General features: G+C 43.9%; 1 protein-coding gene across 1 annotated transcript in view; it reads right to left on the bottom strand.

Annotated features, from left to right (window-relative positions):
- Positions 1-21,599, bottom strand: part of EXOSC9 (exosome component 9) — a 75,604-nt gene that overhangs the window by 9,704 nt on the left and 44,301 nt on the right. Inside the window, exons 7-10 of the mRNA XM_063920249.1 lie at positions 3,300-3,432; positions 2,646-2,734; positions 2,423-2,569; positions 331-506 (exon numbers count right to left, since the gene is read on the bottom strand). Coding sequence (XP_063776319.1) covers positions 331-506; positions 2,423-2,569; positions 2,646-2,734; positions 3,300-3,432 — 545 coding nt within the window. The remainder of the gene's footprint in view (positions 1-330; positions 507-2,422; positions 2,570-2,645; positions 2,735-3,299; positions 3,433-21,599) is intronic.

The raw sequence follows: 21,599 nt of genomic DNA, 5'->3' as shown, positions 1-21,599 counted from the left end.
CAGATGCTTTCCTGTACAGATAAACATGGGAACTTTGCAAGAAAAAAAATAAAGCTGTAGGGACAACAGCCTGGCAAACTCCAACCTTTTCACAGTGACCAATTACATCACCTTACTACCCAGCAGGAAAGAGCAATTAACGGGAAGGGCTGTGTGTCAGCAATGCCATCTGAAGTATTTTCAAATTAATAGATATTAGAACTCTTATTTTACTTTTATGGTCAGGGCTAGCTATTGCCACCATTTACAAACTAAAATGCATCATTAGCTTTGTCTTGGTATTACAAATGTTTCAAACATGCTACAGATCAAAATAAACTAAAGACTTACTTTCCATGCTTTTTTCTCTCACTTCAATAATTTCTGGACTTTCTGGAGATGTTGGGACAGCTTCAGCATCATCTTCATCATCTTCGTTTTCAGAGTCCTCAAACTCTCCCCATGCATTTCCAACACCCTCTCCAATCTGGGCAGTACCAGAAGCCCAAACAACTGGCTTTGACACACTCATGACCGGAAGTTACGGAAAAAAAAGGTGTAAAAAAAAACAAAAAAAGGGCTAAAAAACAAAAATATGAATCTAAGAGCAATGTAATATTTGCACCAACTTTCTGCTTCATCATACTTACAAGAATTACAGTAGGTTTTGAGTAGTTATTAATTTATACAACACATGTTTTGTTCAGAAGCAGATCTTCCTTTAGATTATCACAAACCATACTCAACATAATTTTATATGGCAAGTTTGAGCCATATCTTATAAAGAAATAATGTGTTTTTTTATTTTGTTTTGTTTTTTACACAAGGGCTGGTGCAGTTATATCCACAAACTTTTGACCAATAGTTACCCCACAGAGAGAGAGGATATAATCCTCTGCACTATTGCCAACAAATAACAGACACATGGTAAACTGAACAAGTAGGTAGGACAAACAGCAGCAAAGTTTGCACAGAACCTAATAAAGCAGTATGAGTGCTGGGAAGTTCTGATGCAGTTTCCTAACAGACCAAGGGCTATATTTACTAACTGGCATTTTTTGGCCACTGTACAAATCACTACACATCATGTAAACATGCAAAAAATCAGCATCTACATCTTTTTTGGTCTGTTGTAATACATATACAAACAAACATAAGCCTGCCTCCACACAAGATCTTCCAAACGCCAAATGGAGTTCATCTTTTGTGGAGAATGCCTACTTATTAAATGGGCAGCATATCTGGAGTTATTTTTTACTTTGTGCAGCCAATCACAAATAACAGACAACTCCTGATTGGCTGCAACCCAGTAACAGTGTGAACTCACCAGAGATGAACTCATTTTGTGCTGGTAAGAACCTGTGTATGCCCAAAAACATGTAACAAGGTTTATGGTCTCCTAGTTTAACTGGCTGGTCATGTAGTAACCAATTCTAATGATCCACTCTAGCAGCAACGAATATTCTAAACCACAAAAGAAAGCCCCAATGTACACAGTCCTGATCATTGCTAACTTTACAGGTTTCTTTCAGTTTAAAAATAAATATTGAAAATTAAAACACAAAAACCGGTAGGAGAATTATTTTCATCTCTACCCTCTTTATTACTCGCTGCCTGAGGAAGCGACCAGGTGCTGTAAATCAAGTCGCAGTTTAAAGTCAGGAAATGTTATTTTTATTTTAGGATTCTGCTTTTTTTTATTTATTTTTATTTTCTTAAACACAATTATTTATTAAGTATTGTCTGCACTAGTGAAAATAATTTAAGCCTGTGTTTACTCGTTTGCCCATGACAATATTTTGATGTATTAAGACAGTGGTTCCCAAACACGGTCCAAAGACACCCCAACAGTCCAGGTTTTAGGAATAACCATGCTTGTGCACAGATGGTATAATCAAACTGACTGAGGTACTAATTAAGTCACCTGTGCCTAAGCATGGATGTACTTAAAACCTGGACTGTTGGAGTGTCTTTGGGAACCACTGTATTAGCATACCATTAGTTTATGTAATACAATTATTTTCATTATTGACAATAACCTAAACCAGTGGTTCTCAAACTGTGTGCCGTGGCACCATGGGGTGCCTCAGGACACTTGTAGGGGTGTCTTGGATTGGTGCTCCAGGACCAATTCAAATTATTTATGGTGAATGTAATAGGTAAAACCAGTGCTGTTGGCTGCTAATCATAAAATATGTGGACAAACAAATCTTGTCCCTCACCACATGATTGAATCTAAGGATGACATGTAAACACAGTTTACTTAATTTAATATTTCTTTCTACATTTCTCATCAAGAAACTTTTAGCCTAGGGCTGCCGTGAAAAAAAATCTGATGCATGTACAGCATTGTACAGTGATACTAACCATACTAATCCCACCAGCAACACATTACCTACATTTGGAGAAACCCCAAGAGTACAGATTTGATCTAGAAGGATACACATCCGATGGTGGTTCCAATCTAGATAGGATTTCTTCAGCTTTGCCTTCAACTTTGGAGGTATCTACTGGGGATTTCTCCATTTTCAAGGCAGTTATTTTTTGATCAGGCAGGGACTCTGCAAAACCAAATTTGCCTCCTTCCTTCCTGTAAAAAGAAGATTAGATGAGAAAAATAACTTCCATGTTTATTTCCTCCATGTGGTACACATGACTTCACTGACCTGACTTTTAAATCATTCTCCAGTGCTTTCTGAATCAGTTCCGTGATCTCAGCCACCTTCACCCCAGCGACCTTACTGCACCTTAGAACCTATGTGTACCCATACACAAATCCGTTACATTACACAGACACACATGTGCTTTGTTGTTTTAAGAAAAATGACCACTCGGTTTTTTTTTTGTTTTTTTTAGATACAGTTAAACTCTGTAGGACAATATGACATAACATTGACAATTTTTTTAATGTAAAATTATAAAACTTAAAAAAACCTCTTCATCTCATTTGATGTAATATAAATGGGGACATTAATTTACACAACACGTTCTTGCATTAATAATAACAATAATAATTCCTCTATGATTTTGTAAGTGACAAACAGCGACAAGAGTATATTGGGAAAGCTTTTACAAAACACACAGATACTGGCAAGCTGTATTTTACACAGTGTTTTGCAGTTAGACTAGAACACGCCCCCTCACAAGTCTACATCAGGTTATACACTGTGCCTCAGTAGGTTCTCTGAAGATTATGCTTAAAATCCGCTTGCCAGCAAAGCACAACTATTAGTAAAAGTCGTTCTCCACAATACAAAATGTGATTTATTTTTTAATCTGAGCAACTGTAGCCCAAATAAAGAAAATGGAAAATGTGTCACCTGCTCTTTCATCAGCATGATTCCTCCACTAGACTGGATGGTACAGATTTCTCTGTGTTTGTTCATAGCAATCACCAGAAGACCATCCATGACGCGCTCTTCTCGTTCACTAGGATCTACCAGCAGATATGTGCTAAATGCAAAGGGATCAAAAGCACACACGCATAAATATGCAACTACAACAAAAGCAATAAAATAATAATATAAAAACAGGTCAGATATTTGCAGAGCAAGCACAGTCATCTTTTGTATGTGCCAAGAGTGGAAGGCTATAATACTACTGGCCATCACCTAACCCTACACCCTATATATAGCCATATTTTTGACTGTTTATGTGACCAAGTTGCTATTATATGTGAAGGAAGAACAGAGGAGAGATTCAAATAGTTTTATCGCACCCAATATCCCATCTAAAGTGCCAGGAGATTTGGTGGCGCCCAGAGGTCGGGTACAGCCGTATAAAGCAGCTAAACCTTATCAAATTAATACGCGCAACACAAAAAGTCCTATTTGGGCACCCAAACGGGTCATTTCTTTTCACCCAAATGCAGGTACCGGCAGCTGATATTGCCCGAATGGAATGACAATTGAATAGCTCCATTGAGGGCCATCTACTGGCTGCCAGCGGGTAACACAAATGAATCTCATTCCAGGCCTATAAATAGAAGTGTTCTTTTAATATTAACTTGTGGGACACCCTGGACTGAATTTTGATAGTTTAATTTTACTAGATCCAAATTCCATGGCTCTAATGGTACTAACAGGCAAGATACACAGGTCTCCATAAAGACGTTTGAGTGACATCACTGTAACAAATCACAGTATATCCTTTCCTAATGAAGAAGCAGCGCAGATTCCCTTGCAATACTCTGCGATCTGGAACACAGACGGGACCAAGAATCAGTGTCAGTGACTGCAAAGAGCTTGGACTTCATTCTCTGCCAGATTATTCTGACTTTCCATTTTAAATTTAGATGCCACGTCTCAACCAGTTTAAAAATGCTGGACAGTCAGAAAGTAATCAAAGTGTTACATAATTAAAGGCTGTCAGCATTATCAAACAGTACATGACAAGGTAGCAGGGAAATAGTAGGCACTTAATAAATTTCCTAAATTGCAATATTAAAATAAAACAGCTCAGTTTGGTTCTAATAAAAAAATTATTCATTGGTCTCACTGTCTGTATTTCAAGTCCTCTCGTTAAGGAGTTCTATTTCTGGAATTAATCAGCTGAGGAGGGCAATGATGTAAAGGCATAATTTATACCGTGAGGCCATTAGTCAGTATCTACTTTTAGTTGTGTTAACGGTTGACCTATGATGCAAGTTTCAGGACACTAATAGCCAGAATTCTAAAGCCGGGTATATCTGTCCAATTCTCGGCAGATGAGACTGCTTACACAATCCTACTGCAGATTCTATATCCAATACACGCTTACGCACATCTAATTTTTTAAAGTAGACCACCAATCTATGGGCCTAATTCAGCATGGATCACTATTCGGAGAAATCACAAATCGAGCGATTATCGAACGACTGCACATGCGTAGCGTTAGCACTGTGCACGTGTGAGGGGTAATAGAGACAGAAAATGCGTACAGATCGTAATCGCAATGTAGTCACTGTTTAACTGACCGGAAGCCGGCCTTTCTGGGTAGAAACCCGTCATTTTCTGGGTGTTTTTGGGGAGCGTCTCCAACGTCAGCGCAGACAACTTCCAAGCTGTCTCAGTTGCAGATTAGTGTCCGCCTCAGAGCTACTCACATTTGCTCAGACGGCAAAGATTATTCAATGTTCTGGGAATTGCCTATGCATCTGCGAGAGGACAGCGATCTGCGATGCTTTCGTAATGTTGCATGGTGCATTTTTTTCCTGTCTGGGTGGCACCTTTCTACTCTCAGACAACTGCAATTTCTCTGTATAGCGATCCATGCTGAATTAAACTATGTCTGATGAAAATGTGGCTGGGGAAGCGGGTAGGGCTTTATAAATTATAATGTGGTGGGGGAATGGGAGGAATATTATGTTGAAAAGTGGAGGTTGAGAATTATTAACATCATGGGGACGGGATTTAAAGGTTTCCTATATTGTAAAAAAAAAAAAAAAAAAATAATAAAACAGGCGAGTTCGCCCTCCCCCCAAAAAATCAAAAAGGGACCCAATGTTGAAATAATTTATTACACCACACCTGCACCTTGGGGTGGCAGCCTGTAAGTTCTTTTGCATGGCCGTCACCTCTCCAGGGCTTGTGGCGGGATCCTCTCCTATCTACCATTGTATGGCGGAGGCCTGTAAGCTCTTTTTCATGGCTATTACTTCCTCAGGGCTTCAGGCATCTTCCATTTCGAATAAAAATTGGGGCAGCAGTTTCATTTTTAAAACAGGACACGCCGCCACAGTATGCCTGCTGCTGAACTCTGTACTAATGGCCATGTCCCCCGGGGTTCCGCACAATTGGTGGCCAGTGCCGCACTCCTACTTTTTAAGCATATTTAAAAACCAGGAGACCCAACAGGCGACAGTATTTGGAGGAGGGTACACATCTGTCCAATGCCAGACAAACCAGTCAGTCAGAATTCAGATCTTGCGAGGCTTGGACAAGTGCGTGCCAAGCTTAACACTCCGCACTTGTTTACCAGCTGACAAACCCGTTCGTATGTTTTTTTGTTTTTCTTCTTAAAGCGGAGCTAATGCACTAGTAAAAAGTGAGTGGATGGGCAGGATATAGAATTTTACCAGGATCAATTGCAAGCAACCAATGATTAGATCAAAGCTTGCACTTACCCCTCCCGCTCACCAGCTCATAATCCCCCCTATGCCATTTAAAGGTTGTCGGCTTTACTGATTTGCAAGCTCAGTGTTACAGAACCACAAAGCCCCAGGGGAAAAAAAAAAGCTGCATGCAGATGCCTAGAGTGACCAAAACAATGTAACCTGCTAATTTGTCACTTTTTTTCCCCTTTACTTTTCTGCCACACAGATCATCATCAAACTCCTCCTGACGACAAATATATCTAAAGTGTCTCTTCATTTTTAAAATTATTCAAATGTGCCCAATTAAATTCTCACTGCATTTATTCAAAGAAAATAAAGAAAATCCATTTAGAACCTCTCAAACAACCTAAACCTTCCTGCAACAACAGAAACATGACTCACACAACCAAACACTGCTTCACTTCCAGCCCTTTCAAATGACACATTTAGCTCCAATTGTTTCTAAAAGGGTCTATACCCAAAGGCTTATTTTATTACCTTAAAATCTTTAAAACTACAACAGCAGCAAGACTTTACCCTTAGCCTGCAAACCTTCAAGCATTCACTGAAACACTGTTTTAGTCAAGCTTATGGAGTTCCTCAATAGTCTTCTTTTCCTACAGTTCACTCAAAATTGACATTTGAACCACTACTACGGTTTGAAATTATAATAAAAAGCTATTTTGTGGGAAATAATTTGAAGGCAGTGCACTTCTTTATCGTGTCATGATTTATACAGTGGTAGTTGCTTAGCAGGAAGAGTATCTGGAGCCACATGATCATGGGCTAAGGTTTTATTAATATGTATTTATGCAAGATTAGCAGAGGAGAACAAAGAAATTGGGGTGAGGAGATACTGGAGGTAATATGGTGCTACTAAGTACATAATGTACCATAATCTGGCTAGGCCAACACACAATATCTGACGTGTAACCTCATGTATCCAACACCTACTGTCCTACAGATTTAAGACTATGAGCATAACCCTCCGACCTCTTCGTCAGTTTATTAATATCCAATCTTATTACTGTGTAAGTGTGTCCCGCTGTTGCACACTGGCATTGCTCACTCACACTGTATGAATAGTAGTGCCTCACACCCTTGTGCATACAGTGCTCGGCATCCACTGCCACAAAAACTCTCCATCTGTAATATAATCTACAAATAATATTCAATTCAGGTTTCCAGCAGCAAACTAAAAAAGTTACTTAAATGTGATTCTTAGGTCGCTATAATAAATTATATATATATATATATATATATATATATATATATATATATATATATATATATATATATATATATATATATTATACACACACACATATACACACATACATATGTACACACACACACACACACATATAACGAGTTTTATGGTAAGAACTTACCTTTGTTAAAACTCTTTCTGCGAGGTACACTGGGCTCCACAAGGAATGGACAATGGGGTGTAGAGTAGGATCTTGATCCGAGGCACCAACAGGCTCAAAGCTTTGACCTTCTTCCCAGAATGCATAGCGCCGCCTCCTATATCACCCCGCCTCCCTGCACAGGATCTCAGTTTTTAGTTAACCAGTCCACTGCAGTAGCAGGAAGAGAGACGACAACGGTTAGTAGCCACAACACTGCATTCTCACGACAGGAGACGTGTCAGCGGCTAATGCCATACCAACCCAAAGTAGCCAAGTGCGTCAGGGTGGGCGCCTTGTGGAGCCTAGTGTACCTCGCAGAAAGAGTTTTAACAAAGGTAAGTTCTTACCATAAAACTCGTTTTCTGCTGCGGGGTACACTAGGCTCCACAAGGAATGGACAACGGGGATGTCCTAAAGCAGTTCCTTATGAGAGGGGACGCACTGTAGCGGGCACAAGAACCCGGCGTCCAAAGGAAGTATCGAAGGCATAGAACCTTATGAACGTGTTCACAGAGGACCACGTAGCCGCCTTGCACAATTGTTCAAGGGTCGCACCACATTGGGCCGCCCAAGAAGGTCCAACAGACCGAGTAGAATGGGCCTTAATGTGATCAGGAGCAGAGAGACCAGCCTTCACATAAGCATGTGCAATCACCATTCTAATCCATCTGGCCAGAGTTTGCTTGTGAGCAGGCCAGCCCCGTTTGTGAAACCCAAACACAACAAAAAGAGAATCAGATTTCCTAATAGGAGCAGTTCTCTTCACATAGATACGGAGAGCCCGTACCACATCCAAAGACCGCTCTTTGGGGGACAGATCAGGAGAAACAAGTGCCGGAACTACAATCTCCTGATTAAGGTGGAACGAAGAAACCACCTTAGGTAGATAGCCGGGACGAGTCCTAAGAACCGCCCGGTCACGGTGAAATATCAGATATGGGGAACTACAGGACAAGGCACCCAAATCCGACACTCTTCTAGCTGAAGCAATAGCCAGCAGAAACACCACCTTAAGGGAAAGCCACTTAAGGTCAGCTGAACCAAGAGGTTCAAACGGAGACTCTTGTAACGCCTCCAAAACCACCGACAAGTCCCAAGGAGCCACAGGCGGGACATAGGGAGGTTGGATACGCAACACGCCCTGAGTAAAGGTATGCACATCAGGTAAGGTCGCAATTTTTCTGAAACCACACCGACAAGGCAGATATTTGAACCTTGAGGGAGGCCAGACGCAGGCCTAAGTCCAGGCCCTGCTGAAGAAAAGCCAACAACTTGGCTATACTAAACTTGGAAGCGTCATAATCGTTAGATGCGCACCAAAGTAAGAATACCAGATCCTATAGTAAATCCGAGCCGAAGCCGGTTTCCGGGCCCGCAACATAGTTTCAATGACCACCTCAGAAAACCCTTTAGCCCTTAAGACGGAAGCTTCAAGAGCTACACCGTCAAAGACAGCCGGGCTAGGTCCTGGTAGATGGACTGGTAATTTTCCCGATTGTGCAAAAACAAACAGTGGTGCAGCTATGAGAAAAAGGGGATTCTTCACAACAATCCCAATAACATGTATAACAAAAAGAGAGTATTTTCTCAAATAAGCGCAAACACATACATGTGATAATATTCTTTTTCTCCTCCTTCAATGGTAGAGAAGATGGTACCACGAATTTGACTTCAAATATATGGAGGGATTTTCAGGCAGTATAGGTTCTTTATAATGCCACAATCAGTAGAAGACGTTGGATCTCAAAATAGAAAGACTTCATAGTGCAATAATGCCATAAATTAAAATCAAGGTATTTATTAACAATTATGCACTCACAATATATAAATTAAACAACAGCATGTAACCATAAAAATGGTAGATGGTTCTCAGCCTGGGGACACAGCAGATAACACGGACACCCCCTAAATGGAACAGATCAGGACTATTTCACAGAGAGGGACCGTTTGCAGCTCACCCGACCAGACCAACGTAACAGCTCACACAGCCTGAAGCTTTTCGGACATCCAGGTCCTTCATCAGAGGCATAGTGAGCAATCAAGCACAGAGAGATTAAATAGCCCATAAGATTAACAACATAAGGAACAGGCGTTTACAAAATTAACATTCTTTTGCGTTTATCCGGAACCGGAAGTGGCATATCGCACCGTCCAGCGGAAGCGGAAGTGACATTTTTGCGTGTCAACTTTGCGTATCAGCTTGCGGAAGCGGAAATGACGAGTTTTGCGTGTCACGAGTTCCGTTCCAGGAAATGCCTTTTCACAACAATTCCACTGATGGATAGAATATCAATAGACATCGAGTCTTTTCCAATAAATTGTCCAATCAGTTGTCCATTGGTTCACATTAGTTGATGATGAAACATAGAATGAAAAATATATTATATCAATAAAATGATAAAAACAGCAAATATTTATAAGAACCACTTCAACTCAAATTCTACGTTTAGCCCTTTAGGGGTCAACGTTTTCAATCTAAAAATCCATTGCATTTCTGCTTTGGCTAATCTAACGTCGATATCCTTACTTCTCCATGTAGGGCTAATAGTTTGAATTCCCCAAAAAGATTTTATAAATTTCGGGTTACAATTGTGACAATTTTTAAAATGTGAGGAAACGGAATGAGTTAGGAGTCCTTTTTTAATATTATAAACATGTTCAGCCAATCTTGTTTTTAGGTTCCTCGAAGTTTTACCAATATAAATAAAACCACATTCACATTGTAAGGCATATATAACGTTTTTAGAGTTACATGTGATAAAATCTCTGATTTGGTATGAAGTGTCATTCACTAAGAATTCTTTAATTTTACTAGCACCTTTTGTGGTGCGACACATTAGACATAGTCCACATCTGTGGAAACCATGACTCCGAGTACTGGACCTATTCGAAATATTGAGAGCACTGTGGACCAATTTATCTTTAATATTTGCTGATCTGCGATAAATGAAGGACGGTTTCTTCGGTATCCTAGACCCAATAATCGGGTCCTCTCTTAATATAGCCCAATGTTTCAAAAAAAAAAATTTCTATTTCTTTATGTTGAGAATTAAAACCACATATAAAGGACCATTCATGTTTATTGGACGTTTTTTCATTCGATTTTGATGTTAAAAGGGAGCTGCGTTGGAGCTTGCTGACTCTGTCTTGTAACTCTACAATCACATCCTTCTTATAACCTTTATCTATAAAGTGTTGACCCATTTCATTCATTTGATCATCACATATATGGTTTTCTGTACAGTTCTGTTTCACGCGTAAAAACTGACTAAAAAGGTACACTGTCCAGCCAATTAGTATGATGTTGGCTGGACTTTTCAATGTAGCTGTTAGAATCAGTAGCCTTCCTAAATACTTTCGAATGTAATTGACCATCTTTAGTGTATAAAACTAAATCTAAAAAGGATATTTCATGATGGCTAATGGAAAAAGTTAATTTAATATTAAAATCATTAGAATTTAATTCATTACAAAAGGTTTTTAGTTCGTCTGTAGTACCACTCCAAATAAATAAGACGTCATCAATGAAACGTTTCCAGGACACCAGGCCCGCCCCAAGCATACCATCTTTCCAGATGGTGAGATCTTCCCAGTATGCCATATATAAATTGGCATAGCTGGGGGCGAACCTGGTGCCCATGGCGGTACCAATTTATATATGGCATACTGGGAAGATCTCACCATCTGGAAAGATGGTATGCTTGGGGCGGGCCTGGTGTCCTGGAAACGTTTCATTGATGACGTCTTATTTATTTGGAGTGGTACTACAGACGAACTAAAAACTTTTTGTAATGAATTAAATTCTAATGATTTTAATATTAAATTAACTTTTCTCTGACGTCCTAGTGGATGCTGGGAACTCCGTAAGGACCATGGGGAATAGCGGCTCCGCAGGAGACTGGGCACAAAAGTAAAGCTTTAGGACTACCTGGTGTGCACTGGCTCCTCCCCCCATGACCCTCCTCCAAGCCTCAGTTAGATTTTTGTGCCCGAACGAGAAGGGTGCACACTAGGGGCTCTCCTGAGCTGCTTAGTGAAAAGTTTAGTTTTAGGTTTTTTATTTTCAGTGAGACCTGCTGGCAACAGGCTCACTGCATCGAGGGACTAAGGGGAGAAGAAGCGAACTCACCTGCGTGCAGAGTGGATTGGGCTTCTTAGGCTACTGGACACCATTAGCTCCAGAGGGATCGAACACAGGCCCAGCCATGGAGTCCGGTCCCAGAGCCGCGCCGCCGGCCCCGTTACAGAGCCAGAAGCAAGAAGAGGTCCGGAAAATCGGCGGCAGAAGACATCCTGTCTTCACCAAGGTAGCGCACAGCACTGCAGCTGTGCGCCATTGCTCCTCAGCACACTTCGGTCACTGAGGGTGCTAGGGGGGGGCGCCCTGAGCAGCAATAAAAACACCTTGGCTGGCGAAAATACATCACATATAGCCCCCAGGGCTATATGGATGAATTTTAACCCCTGCCAGATTACACTGAAAAACGGGAGAAAAGGCCGCCGAGAAAGGGGCGGAGCCTATCTCCTCAGCACACTGGCGCCATTTTCCCTCACAGCTCCGTTGGAGGGAAGCTCCCTGGCTCTCCCCTGCAGTCACTACACTACAGAAAGGGTTAAAAAAGAGAGGGGGGCACTAATTAGGCGCAGTATTAACAATACAGCAGCTATAAGGGGAAAAACACTTATATAAGGTTATCCCTGTATATATATAGCGCTCTGGTGTGTGCTGGCAAACTCTCCCTCTGTCTCCCCAAAGGGCTAGTGGGGTCCTGTCCTCTATCAGAGCATTCCATGTGTGTGTGCTGTGTGTCGGTACGTTTGTGTCGACATGTATGAGGAGGAAAATGATGTGGAGGCGGAGCAAATTGCCTGTAATAGGGATGTCACCCCCTAGGGGGTCGACACCTGAGTGGATGAACTGTTGGAAGGAATTACATGACAGTGTCCGCTCTTTACAAAAGAAAGTGATTGACATGAGACAGCCGGCTACTCAGCTTGTGCCTGTCCAGACGTCTCATAGGCCGTCAGGGGCTCTAAAGCGCCCGTTACCTCAGATGGCAAATACAGACGCCGACACGGATACTGACTCCAGTGTCGACGGTGAAGAGACAAATATGACTTCCAGTAGGGCCACACGTTACATGATGGAGGCAATGAAAAATGTTTTACACATTTCTGATAATACGAGTACCACCAATAGGGGTATTATGTTTGGTGAGGAAAAAACCTGTAGTTTTCCTGAATCTGAGAAATTAAATGAGGTGTGTGATGAAGCGTGGGTTTCCCCCGATAAAAAAACTGATAATTTCTAAACAGTTATTGGCATTATATCCTTTCCCGCCAGAGGTTAGGGTGCGTTGAGAAACACCCCCTAGGGTGGATAAAGCGCTCACACGCTTGTCAAAACAGGGGCTCTACCCTCTCCTGAGATGGCCGCCCTTAAGGATCCTGCTGATAGAAAGCAGGAGGGTATCCTAAAATGTATTTACACAACATACTGGTGTTATACTGCGACCAGCAATCGCCTCAGCCTGGATGTGCAGTGCTGGGTTGGTCGGATTCCCTGACTGAAAATATTGATATCCTAGATAGGGACAGTATATTATTGCCTATAGAGCATTTAAAAGATGCATTTCTATATATGTGTGATGCACAGCGGGATATTTGTCGACTGGCATCAAGAGAAAGTGCGCTGTCCATTTCTGCCAGAAGAGGGTTATGGACACGACAGTGGTCAGGTGATGCGGATTCCAAATGGCATATGGAAGTATTGCCTTATAAAGGGGAGGAGTTATTTGGGGTCGGTCTTTTAGACCTGGTGGCCACGGCAACAGCTGGGAAATCCACGTTTTTACCCCAGGTCGCCTCTCAACATAAGAAGACGCCGTATTATCAGGCGCAGTCCTTTCGTTCCCATAAGGGCAAGTGGGCAAAAGGTTCCTCATTTCTGCCCCGTGACAGAGGGAGAGGAAAAAGGCTGCAGAAATCAGCCAGTTCCCAGGAACAGAAGCCCTCTCCCGCCTCTGCCAAGCCCTCAGCATGACGCTGGGGCTTTACAAGCAGACAGGGAGGCAGTTTTGGAAGCCATTCACAAGCTGTATTCCCAGCAGGTGATAATCAAGGTACCCCTCCTGCAACAGGGAAAGGGGTATTATTCCACACTGTTGTGGTACCGAAGCCGGACGGCTCGGTGAGACCGATTTTAAATCTAAAATCTTTGAACACTTACATACAGAGGTTCAAATTCAAGAGAAGGGGACTACATGGTGTCTCTGGACATCAAGGATGCTTACCTTCATGTCCCAATTTACCCTTCTCACCAAGGGTACCTCAGGTTTGTGGTACAGAACTGTCACTATCAGTTTCAGACGCTGCCGTTGGATGGTCCACGGCACCCCGGGTCTTTACCAAGGTAATGGCCGAAATGATGATACTCCTTCGAAGGAAGGGAGTTTTAGTTATCCCTTACTTGGACGATCTCCTGATAAGGGTAAGATCCAGGGAACAGTTGGAGGTCGGTGTAGCACTATCTCAGGTAGTGTTGCGACAGCACGGTTGGATTCTCAATATTCCAAAATCGCAGCTGGTTCCGACGACTCGTTTTCGGTTCCTAGGGATGATTCTGGACACAGTCCAGAAAAAGGTGTTTCTCCCGGAGGAGAAAGCCAGGGAGTTATCCGAGCTAGTCAGGAACCTCCTAAAACCGAGCCAAGTCTCAGTGCATCAATGCACAAGGGTTCTGGGAAAAATGGTGGCTTCCTACGAAGCAAGCCCATTCGGCAGATTCCACGCAAGAACTTTCCAGTGGGACCTGCTGGACAAATGGTCGGGGTTGCATCTTCAGATGCATCAGCGGATAACCCGGTCACCAAGGACAAGGGTGTCCCTCCTGTGGTGGTTGCAGAGTGCTCATCTTCTAGAGGGCCGCAGATTCGGCATTCAGGACTGGGTCCTGGTGACCACGGATGCCAGCCTGCGAGGCTGGGGAGCAGTCACACAGGGAAGAAATTTCCAGGGCTTATGGTCAAGCCTGGAGACATCACTTCACATAAATATCCTGGTGCTAAGAGCCATTTACAATGCTCTAAGCTTAGCAAGACCTCTGCTTCAAGGTCAGCCGGGTTGATCCAGTCGGACAACATCACGGCAGTCACCCACGTAAACAGACAGGGTGGCACAAGAAGCAGTCAATGGCAGAAGCTGCAAGGAGTCTTCGCTGGGCGGAAAATCATGTGATAGCACTGTCAGCAGTATTCATTCCGGGAGTGGACAACTGGGAAGCAGACTTCCTCAGCAGACACGACCTCCACCCGGGAGAATGGGGACTTCACCCAGAAGTCTTCCACATGATTATAAACCGTTGGGTAAAACCAAAGGTGGACATGATGGCGTCCCGCCTCAACAAAAAACTCGACAGGTATTGCGCCAGGTCAAGGGACCCTCAGGCAATAGCTGTAGACGCTCTGGTAACACCGTGGGTGTACCAGTCAGTGTATGTTTTCCCTCCTCTGCCTCTCATACCCAAGGTACTGAGAATTATAAGATGGAGAGGAGTAAGCACTATATTCGTGGCTCTGGATTGGCCAAGAAGGACTTGGTACCCGGAACTTCAAGAGAGGCTCACGGAGGATCCGTGGCCTCTACCTCTGAGAAGGGACCTGCTCCAGCAAGGACCCTGTCTGTTCCAAGACTTACCGCGGCTGCGTTTGACGGCATGGCGGTTGAACGCCGGATCCTGAAGAAAAAAGGCATTCCGGATGAAGTCATCCCTATCCTGATCAAAGCCAGGAAGGATGTAACCGCAAAACATTATCACCGCATTTGGCGAAAATATGTTGCGTGGTGCGAGGCCAGTAAGGCCCGACGGAGGAATTTTCAACTGGGTCGATTCCTACATTTCCTGCAAACAGGAGTGTCTATAGGCCTGAAATTGGGGTCCATTAAGGTTAAAATTTCGGCCCTGTCAATTTTCTTCCAGAAAGAACTAGCTTCAGTCCCTGAAGTGCAGACGTTTGTAAAAGGGGTACTGCATATACAGCCTCCTTTTGTGCCTCCACTGGCACCTTGGGATCTCAATGTAGTTTTTGGGTTCCAAAAGTCACATTGGTTTGAACCACTTAAAGATGTTGGCCCTGGCCTGGGCCAGGCGCGTGTCAGAATTGGCGGCTTTATTCTGTAAAAGCCCTTATCTGATTTTCCATACGGACATGGCGGAATTGAGGACTCGTCCTCGGTTTCTCCCTAAGGTGGTTTCAGCGTCTCACCTGAACCAACCTATTGTGGTGCCTGCGGCTACTAGGGACTTGGAGGACTCCAAGTTGCTGGACGTTGTCAGGGCCCTGAAAATATATGTTTCCAGGACGGCTGGAGTCAGAAAATCTGACTCGCTGTTTATCCTGTATGCACCCAACAAGCTGGGTGCTCCTGCTTCTAAGCAGACTATTGCTCGTTGGATTTGTAGTACAATTCAGCTTGCACATTCTGTGGCAGGCCTGCCACAGCCAAAATCTGTAAAAGCCCATTCCACACGGAAAGTGGGCTCATCTTGGGCGGCTGCCCGAGGGGTCTCGGCTTTACAACTTTGCCGAGCAGCTACTTGGTCAGGGGCAAACACGTTTTGCTAAATTCTACAAATTTGATACCCTGGCTGAGGAGGACCTGGAGTTCTCTCATTCGGTGCTGCAGAGTCATCCGCACTCTCCCGCCCGTTTGGGAGCTTTGGTATAATCCCCATGGTCCTTACGGAGTTCCCAGCATCCACTAGGACGTCAGAGAAAATAAGAATTTACTTACCGATAATTCTATTTCTCGTAGTCCGTAGTGGATGCTGGGCGCCCATCCCAAGTGCGGATTGTCTGCAATACTTGCACATAGTTATTGTTAACTAAATCGGGTTATTGTTGTAGTGAGCCATCTTTTCTAGAGGCTCCTCTGTTATCATACTGTTAACTGGGTTTAGATCACAAGTTATACGGTGTGATTGGTGTGGCTGGTATGAGTCTTACCCGGGATTCAAAATCCTTCCTTATTGTGTACGCTCGTCCGGGCACAGTATCCTAACTGAGGCTTGGAGGAGGGTCATGGGGGGAGGAGCCAGTGCACACCAGGTAGTCCTAAAGCTTTACTTTTGTGCCCAGTCTCCTGCGGAGCCGCTATTCCCCATGGTCCTTACGGAGTTCCCAGCATCCACTACGGACTACGAGAAATAGAATTATCGGTAAGTAAATTCTTATTTTTCCATTAGCCATCATGAAATATCCTTTTTAGATTTAGTTTTATACACTAAAGATGGTCAATTACATTCGAAAGTATTTAGGAAGGCTACTGATTCTAACAGCTACATTGAAAAGTCCAGCCAACATCATACTAATTGGCTGGACAGTGTACCTTTTAGTCAGTTTTTTACGCGTGAAACAGAACTGTACAGAAAACCATATATGTGATGATCAAATGAATGAAATGGGTCAACACTTTATAGATAAAGGTTATAAGAAGGATGTGATTGTAGAGTTACAAGACAGAGTCAGCAAGCTCCAACGCAGCTCCCTTTTAACATCAAAATCGAATGAAAAAACGTCCAATAAACATGAATGGTCCTTTATATGTGGTTTTAATTCTCAACATAAAGAAATAGAAACTGTTTTTAGGAAACATTGGGCTATATTAAGAGAGGACCCGATTATTGGGTCTAGGATACCGAAGAAACCGTCCTTCATTTATCGCAGATCAGCAAATATTAAAGATAAATTGGTCCACAGTGCTCTCAATATTTCGAATAGGTCCAGTACTCGGAGTCATGGTTTCCACAGATGTGGACTATGTCTAATGTGTCGCACCACAAAAGGTGCTAGTAAAATTAAAGAATTCTTAGTGAATGACACTTCATACCAAATCAGAGATTTTATCACATGTAACTCTAAAAACGTTATATATGCCTTACAATGTGAATGTGGTTTTATTTATATTGGTAAAACTTCGAGGAACCTAAAAACAAGATTGGCTGGACATGTTTATAATATTAAAAAAGGACTCCTAACTCATTCTGTTTCCTCACATTTTAAAAATTGTCACAATTGTAACCCGAAATTTATAAAATCTTTTTGGGGAATTCAAACTATAAGCCCTACATGGAGAAGTAAGGATATCGACGTTAGATTAGCCAAAGCAGAAATGCAATGGATTTTTAGATTGAAAACGTTGACCCCTAAAGGGCTAAACGTAGAATTTGAGTTGAAGTGGTTTTTATAAATATTTGCTGTTTTTATCATTTTATTGATATAATATATTTTTCATTCTATGTTTCATCATCAACTAATGTGAACCAATGGACAACTGATTGGACAATTTATTGGAAAAGACTCGATGTCTATTGATATTCTATCCATCAGTAGAATTGTTGTGAAAAGGCATTTCCTGGAACGGAACTCGTGGAACGCACCATGACACGCAAAACTCGTCATTTCCGCTTCCGCAAGCTGATACGCAAAGTTGACACGCAAAAATGTCACTTCCGCTGGACGGTGCGATACGCCACTTCCGGTTCCGGATAAACGCAAAAGAATGTTAATTTTGTAAACACCTGTTCCTTATGTTGTTAATCTTATGGGCTATTTAATCTCTCTGTGCTTGATTGCTCACTATGCCTCTGATGAAGGACCTGGATGTCCGAAAAGCTTCAGGCTGTGTGAGCTGTTACGTTGGTCTGGTCGGGTGAGCTGCAAACGGTCCCTCTCTGTGAAATAGTCCGGATCTGTTCCATTTAGGGGGTGTCCGTGTTATCTGCTGTGTCCCCAGGCTGAGAACCATCTACCATTTTTATGGTTACATGCTGTTATTTAATTTATATATTGTGAGTGCATAATTGTTAATAAATACCTTGATTTTAATTTATGGCATTATTGCACTATGAAGTCTCTTTCTATTTTGAGATCCAACGTCTTCTACTGATTGTGGCATTATAAAGAACCAATACTGCCTGAAAATCCCTCCATATATTTGAAGTCAAATTCGTGGTACCATCTTCTCTACCATTGAAGGAGGAGAAAAAGAATATTATCACATGTATGTGTTTGCGCTTATTTGAGAAAATACTCTCTTTTTGTTATATAGGTCCTGGTAGACACAAGGGCCCTGAACGAGGAGGTCTGGGCGTTGTGGAAGTAGAATTGGACGCTCTGACGATAGGCCTTGCAGGTCTGAGAACCAGTGCCGTCTGGGCCACGCTGGAGCTATGAGAAGCAGAATTCCTTTTTCTTGCTTGAACTTCCGAATTACCCTGGGCAGGAGTGACACCGGAGGGAACACGTACGGCAGCCGAAACCTCCACGGTACCGCCAGCGCATCCACGAATGCTGCTTGAGGATCCCTTGTTCTTGCTCCGAATACCAGAACCTTGTGATTGTGTCGACACGCCATCAGATCTACGTCTGGAAGGCCCCACCTTTCCACTAGGAGTTGAAACACTTCTGGATGGAGGCCCCACTCGCCGGCATGCACGTCCTGACGACTGAGAAAGTCCGCTTCCCAATTCAGGACTCCCGGAATGAATATTGCCGATATGGCCGGTAGATGGCGTTCTGCCCACTGTAGAATCCGTGAGACTTCCTTCATTGCTAGGCGGCTTTGAGTGCCGCCTTGATTTATGTAAGCCACTGTGGTGGCGTTGTCCAACTGTACTTGAACAGGACGGTTCTGAATTAAATGCTGGGCTATGTTCAAGGCATTGAAGACCGCCCGCAACTCCAGAATATTGATTGAGAGGAGGGGAGGGAGTGTTGCTCCAGCACCGTGCCCCAACCTCTTACACTGGCATCTGTCGTCAACAGGACCCAGTCAGATATCCAGAAAGGACGGCCCGTGCACAGTTGTTGGTCCCGGAGCCACCAGAGCAGCGACAGACGGACCTCCGGAGTTAATGAGATCATTTGAGACCTGATCCGGTGAGGCAGGCTGTCCCATTTGGCTAGAATCAGCCTCTGGAGAGGGCGAGAGTGAAATTGAGCGTACTCCACCATGTCGAATGCTGACACCATGAGGCCCAGCACCTGCATTGCCGAATGTATCGACACTTGCGGACGAGATAGGAAGCAATGAATCCTGTCCTGAAGTTTCAGGACTTTCTCCTGAGACAGGAACAACCGCTGGTTGTGAGTGTCCAATAGTGCTCCCAGAAGCACCATGCTCTGAGCAGGGATCAGGGATGACTTCTTCCAGTTGATGAGCCACCCGTGGGCTTGCAGAAACCGGACAGTCACATCTAGATGACGCAGGAGAAGTTCTGGGGAATTTGCCAGGATTAACAAGTCGTCCAAATACGGCAGTATCCTGACCCCTTGACGGCGGAGTACCACCGTCATTACCGCCATGACTTTTGTAAAGACTCACGGAGCCGTTGTTAAACCGAAAGGTAACGCCCGAAACTGGTAATGGCAGTTGCCAATCGCAAATATCAGGTATTGCTGATGAGACACTGCTATAGGAATATGCAGGTAAGCATCCTGTATATCCAGGGAGACCATGAAGTCCCCAGGTTCCAAGGCCAGAACTATAGAGCGAAGGGTTTCCATCCGGAACTTGGAAACCTTCACAAACCTGTTCAATGCCTTGAGGTTGAGAATGGGCCAGGAGGACCCATTCGGTTTCGGGACTAGAAACAGCGGAGAATAGTACCCCCGGCCCCTCTGCGCAAAAGGCACCTATACTACGACTCCTGTATCCAAGAGGGTCTGTACCACCGAATGTAGAGTGTTTGTCTTTGTCTTGTCCAACGGGACATCTGTCTGGCAAAATCGATGAGGGGGTCGGTTTTTGAAGGCTATGGCGTAACCTCGAGTGACGACTTCCCGTACCCAGGCATCTGAAGTGGTCTTCAACCATTCCTGGGTATACCCTAGAAGCCGGCCCCCCACCCTGGGATCCCCCAGAGGGAGGCCCGCCCCGTCATGCGGCAGGCTTATCTGTCTTGGAAGCTGGCTGACGGGCCGCCCAGGCTCTTTTGGGTTTAGGCTTACCAGGTTTGGAAGTGCGGGCCTGCTTGTTGTACCCCTGACCTTTTGCTTTACCTGAAGGACGAAAGGGGCGAAAGGAAGTACCTTTAGCCTTCGACACAGAAGGAGCAGTACTTGGCAGACAGGCAGTTTTGGCAGTAGCCAAGTCAGCCACAATCTTATTTAAATCCTCCCCAAACAGAATATCTCCCTTAAAAGGGAGTACCTCCAGGGTCTTTCTAGAGTCCAGATCCACAGACCAGGATCTCAGCCACAATATCCAGCGAGCCAGGACTGACATAGTAGAGGCCTTGGCTGCCAGGATACCGGCATCAGAAGCCGCCTCTTTAATATAACGAGAAGCTGTGACAATATAAGACAGGCATTGTCTAGCATGGTCAGAGGAGATTTCAGCATCTAACTCCAAGGCCCATGCTTCAATGGCCTCTGCAGCCCAAGTAGCTGCAATAGTGGGCCTTTGTGCAGCACCCGTGAGGGTGTAAATCGCTTTCAGACAACCCTCCACACGTTTATGCGTAGGCTCTTTTAGAGACGTGACGGTGGTGACCGGTAGAGCTGAGGAAACCACCATCCTAGCCACATGTGAGTCCACTGGAGGAGGCGTTTCCAAATTCTTAGACCGCTCCGGCGCGAGGGGATAGCGAGCCAGCATCTTCTTTTGAGGAACAAACTTCGTATCCGGGTTTTCCCAGGGTTCCTGACGTATATAAATTAGGTGGTTAGAGTGAGGTAAAACTGGTTTAATCACCTTCTGACGCTTGAACCTATCTGGTTTCTTAGGAGGAACGGATGGCTCGGGATCATCCGTAATCTGTAAAATTAACTTAACAGCCTCCAAAAGATCAGGAACATCCACATGTGAACCACCCTCCCCGTCAGCCGTATCCGAGTCAGAACCTGTGGGGTCAGTGTAAGTGCCGTCTTCATCCGACGAGGTGTCAGTGACAGCAGTGGATTGTGAGGAGACAAGCACTCACTTAGAGGACTCCTTGGACGCAGGCGAGCGACGGTCAGTCTTTTTAGTAGTCAGGGACTGGTTCAACTTCTTTATTTGAGCAGATAAATCGTCCGCCCACGGTGGGTTAGCTGCAGGGATCACAAACGGTTGCACCGGCATTCGGGGTCCCA

This window comes from Pseudophryne corroboree, chromosome 1 (assembly GCF_028390025.1).
Source record: "Pseudophryne corroboree isolate aPseCor3 chromosome 1, aPseCor3.hap2, whole genome shotgun sequence".
Taxonomy (NCBI): Eukaryota; Metazoa; Chordata; class Amphibia; order Anura; family Myobatrachidae; genus Pseudophryne; species Pseudophryne corroboree.
This window is presented reverse-complemented; position numbering and strand designations above follow the sequence as displayed.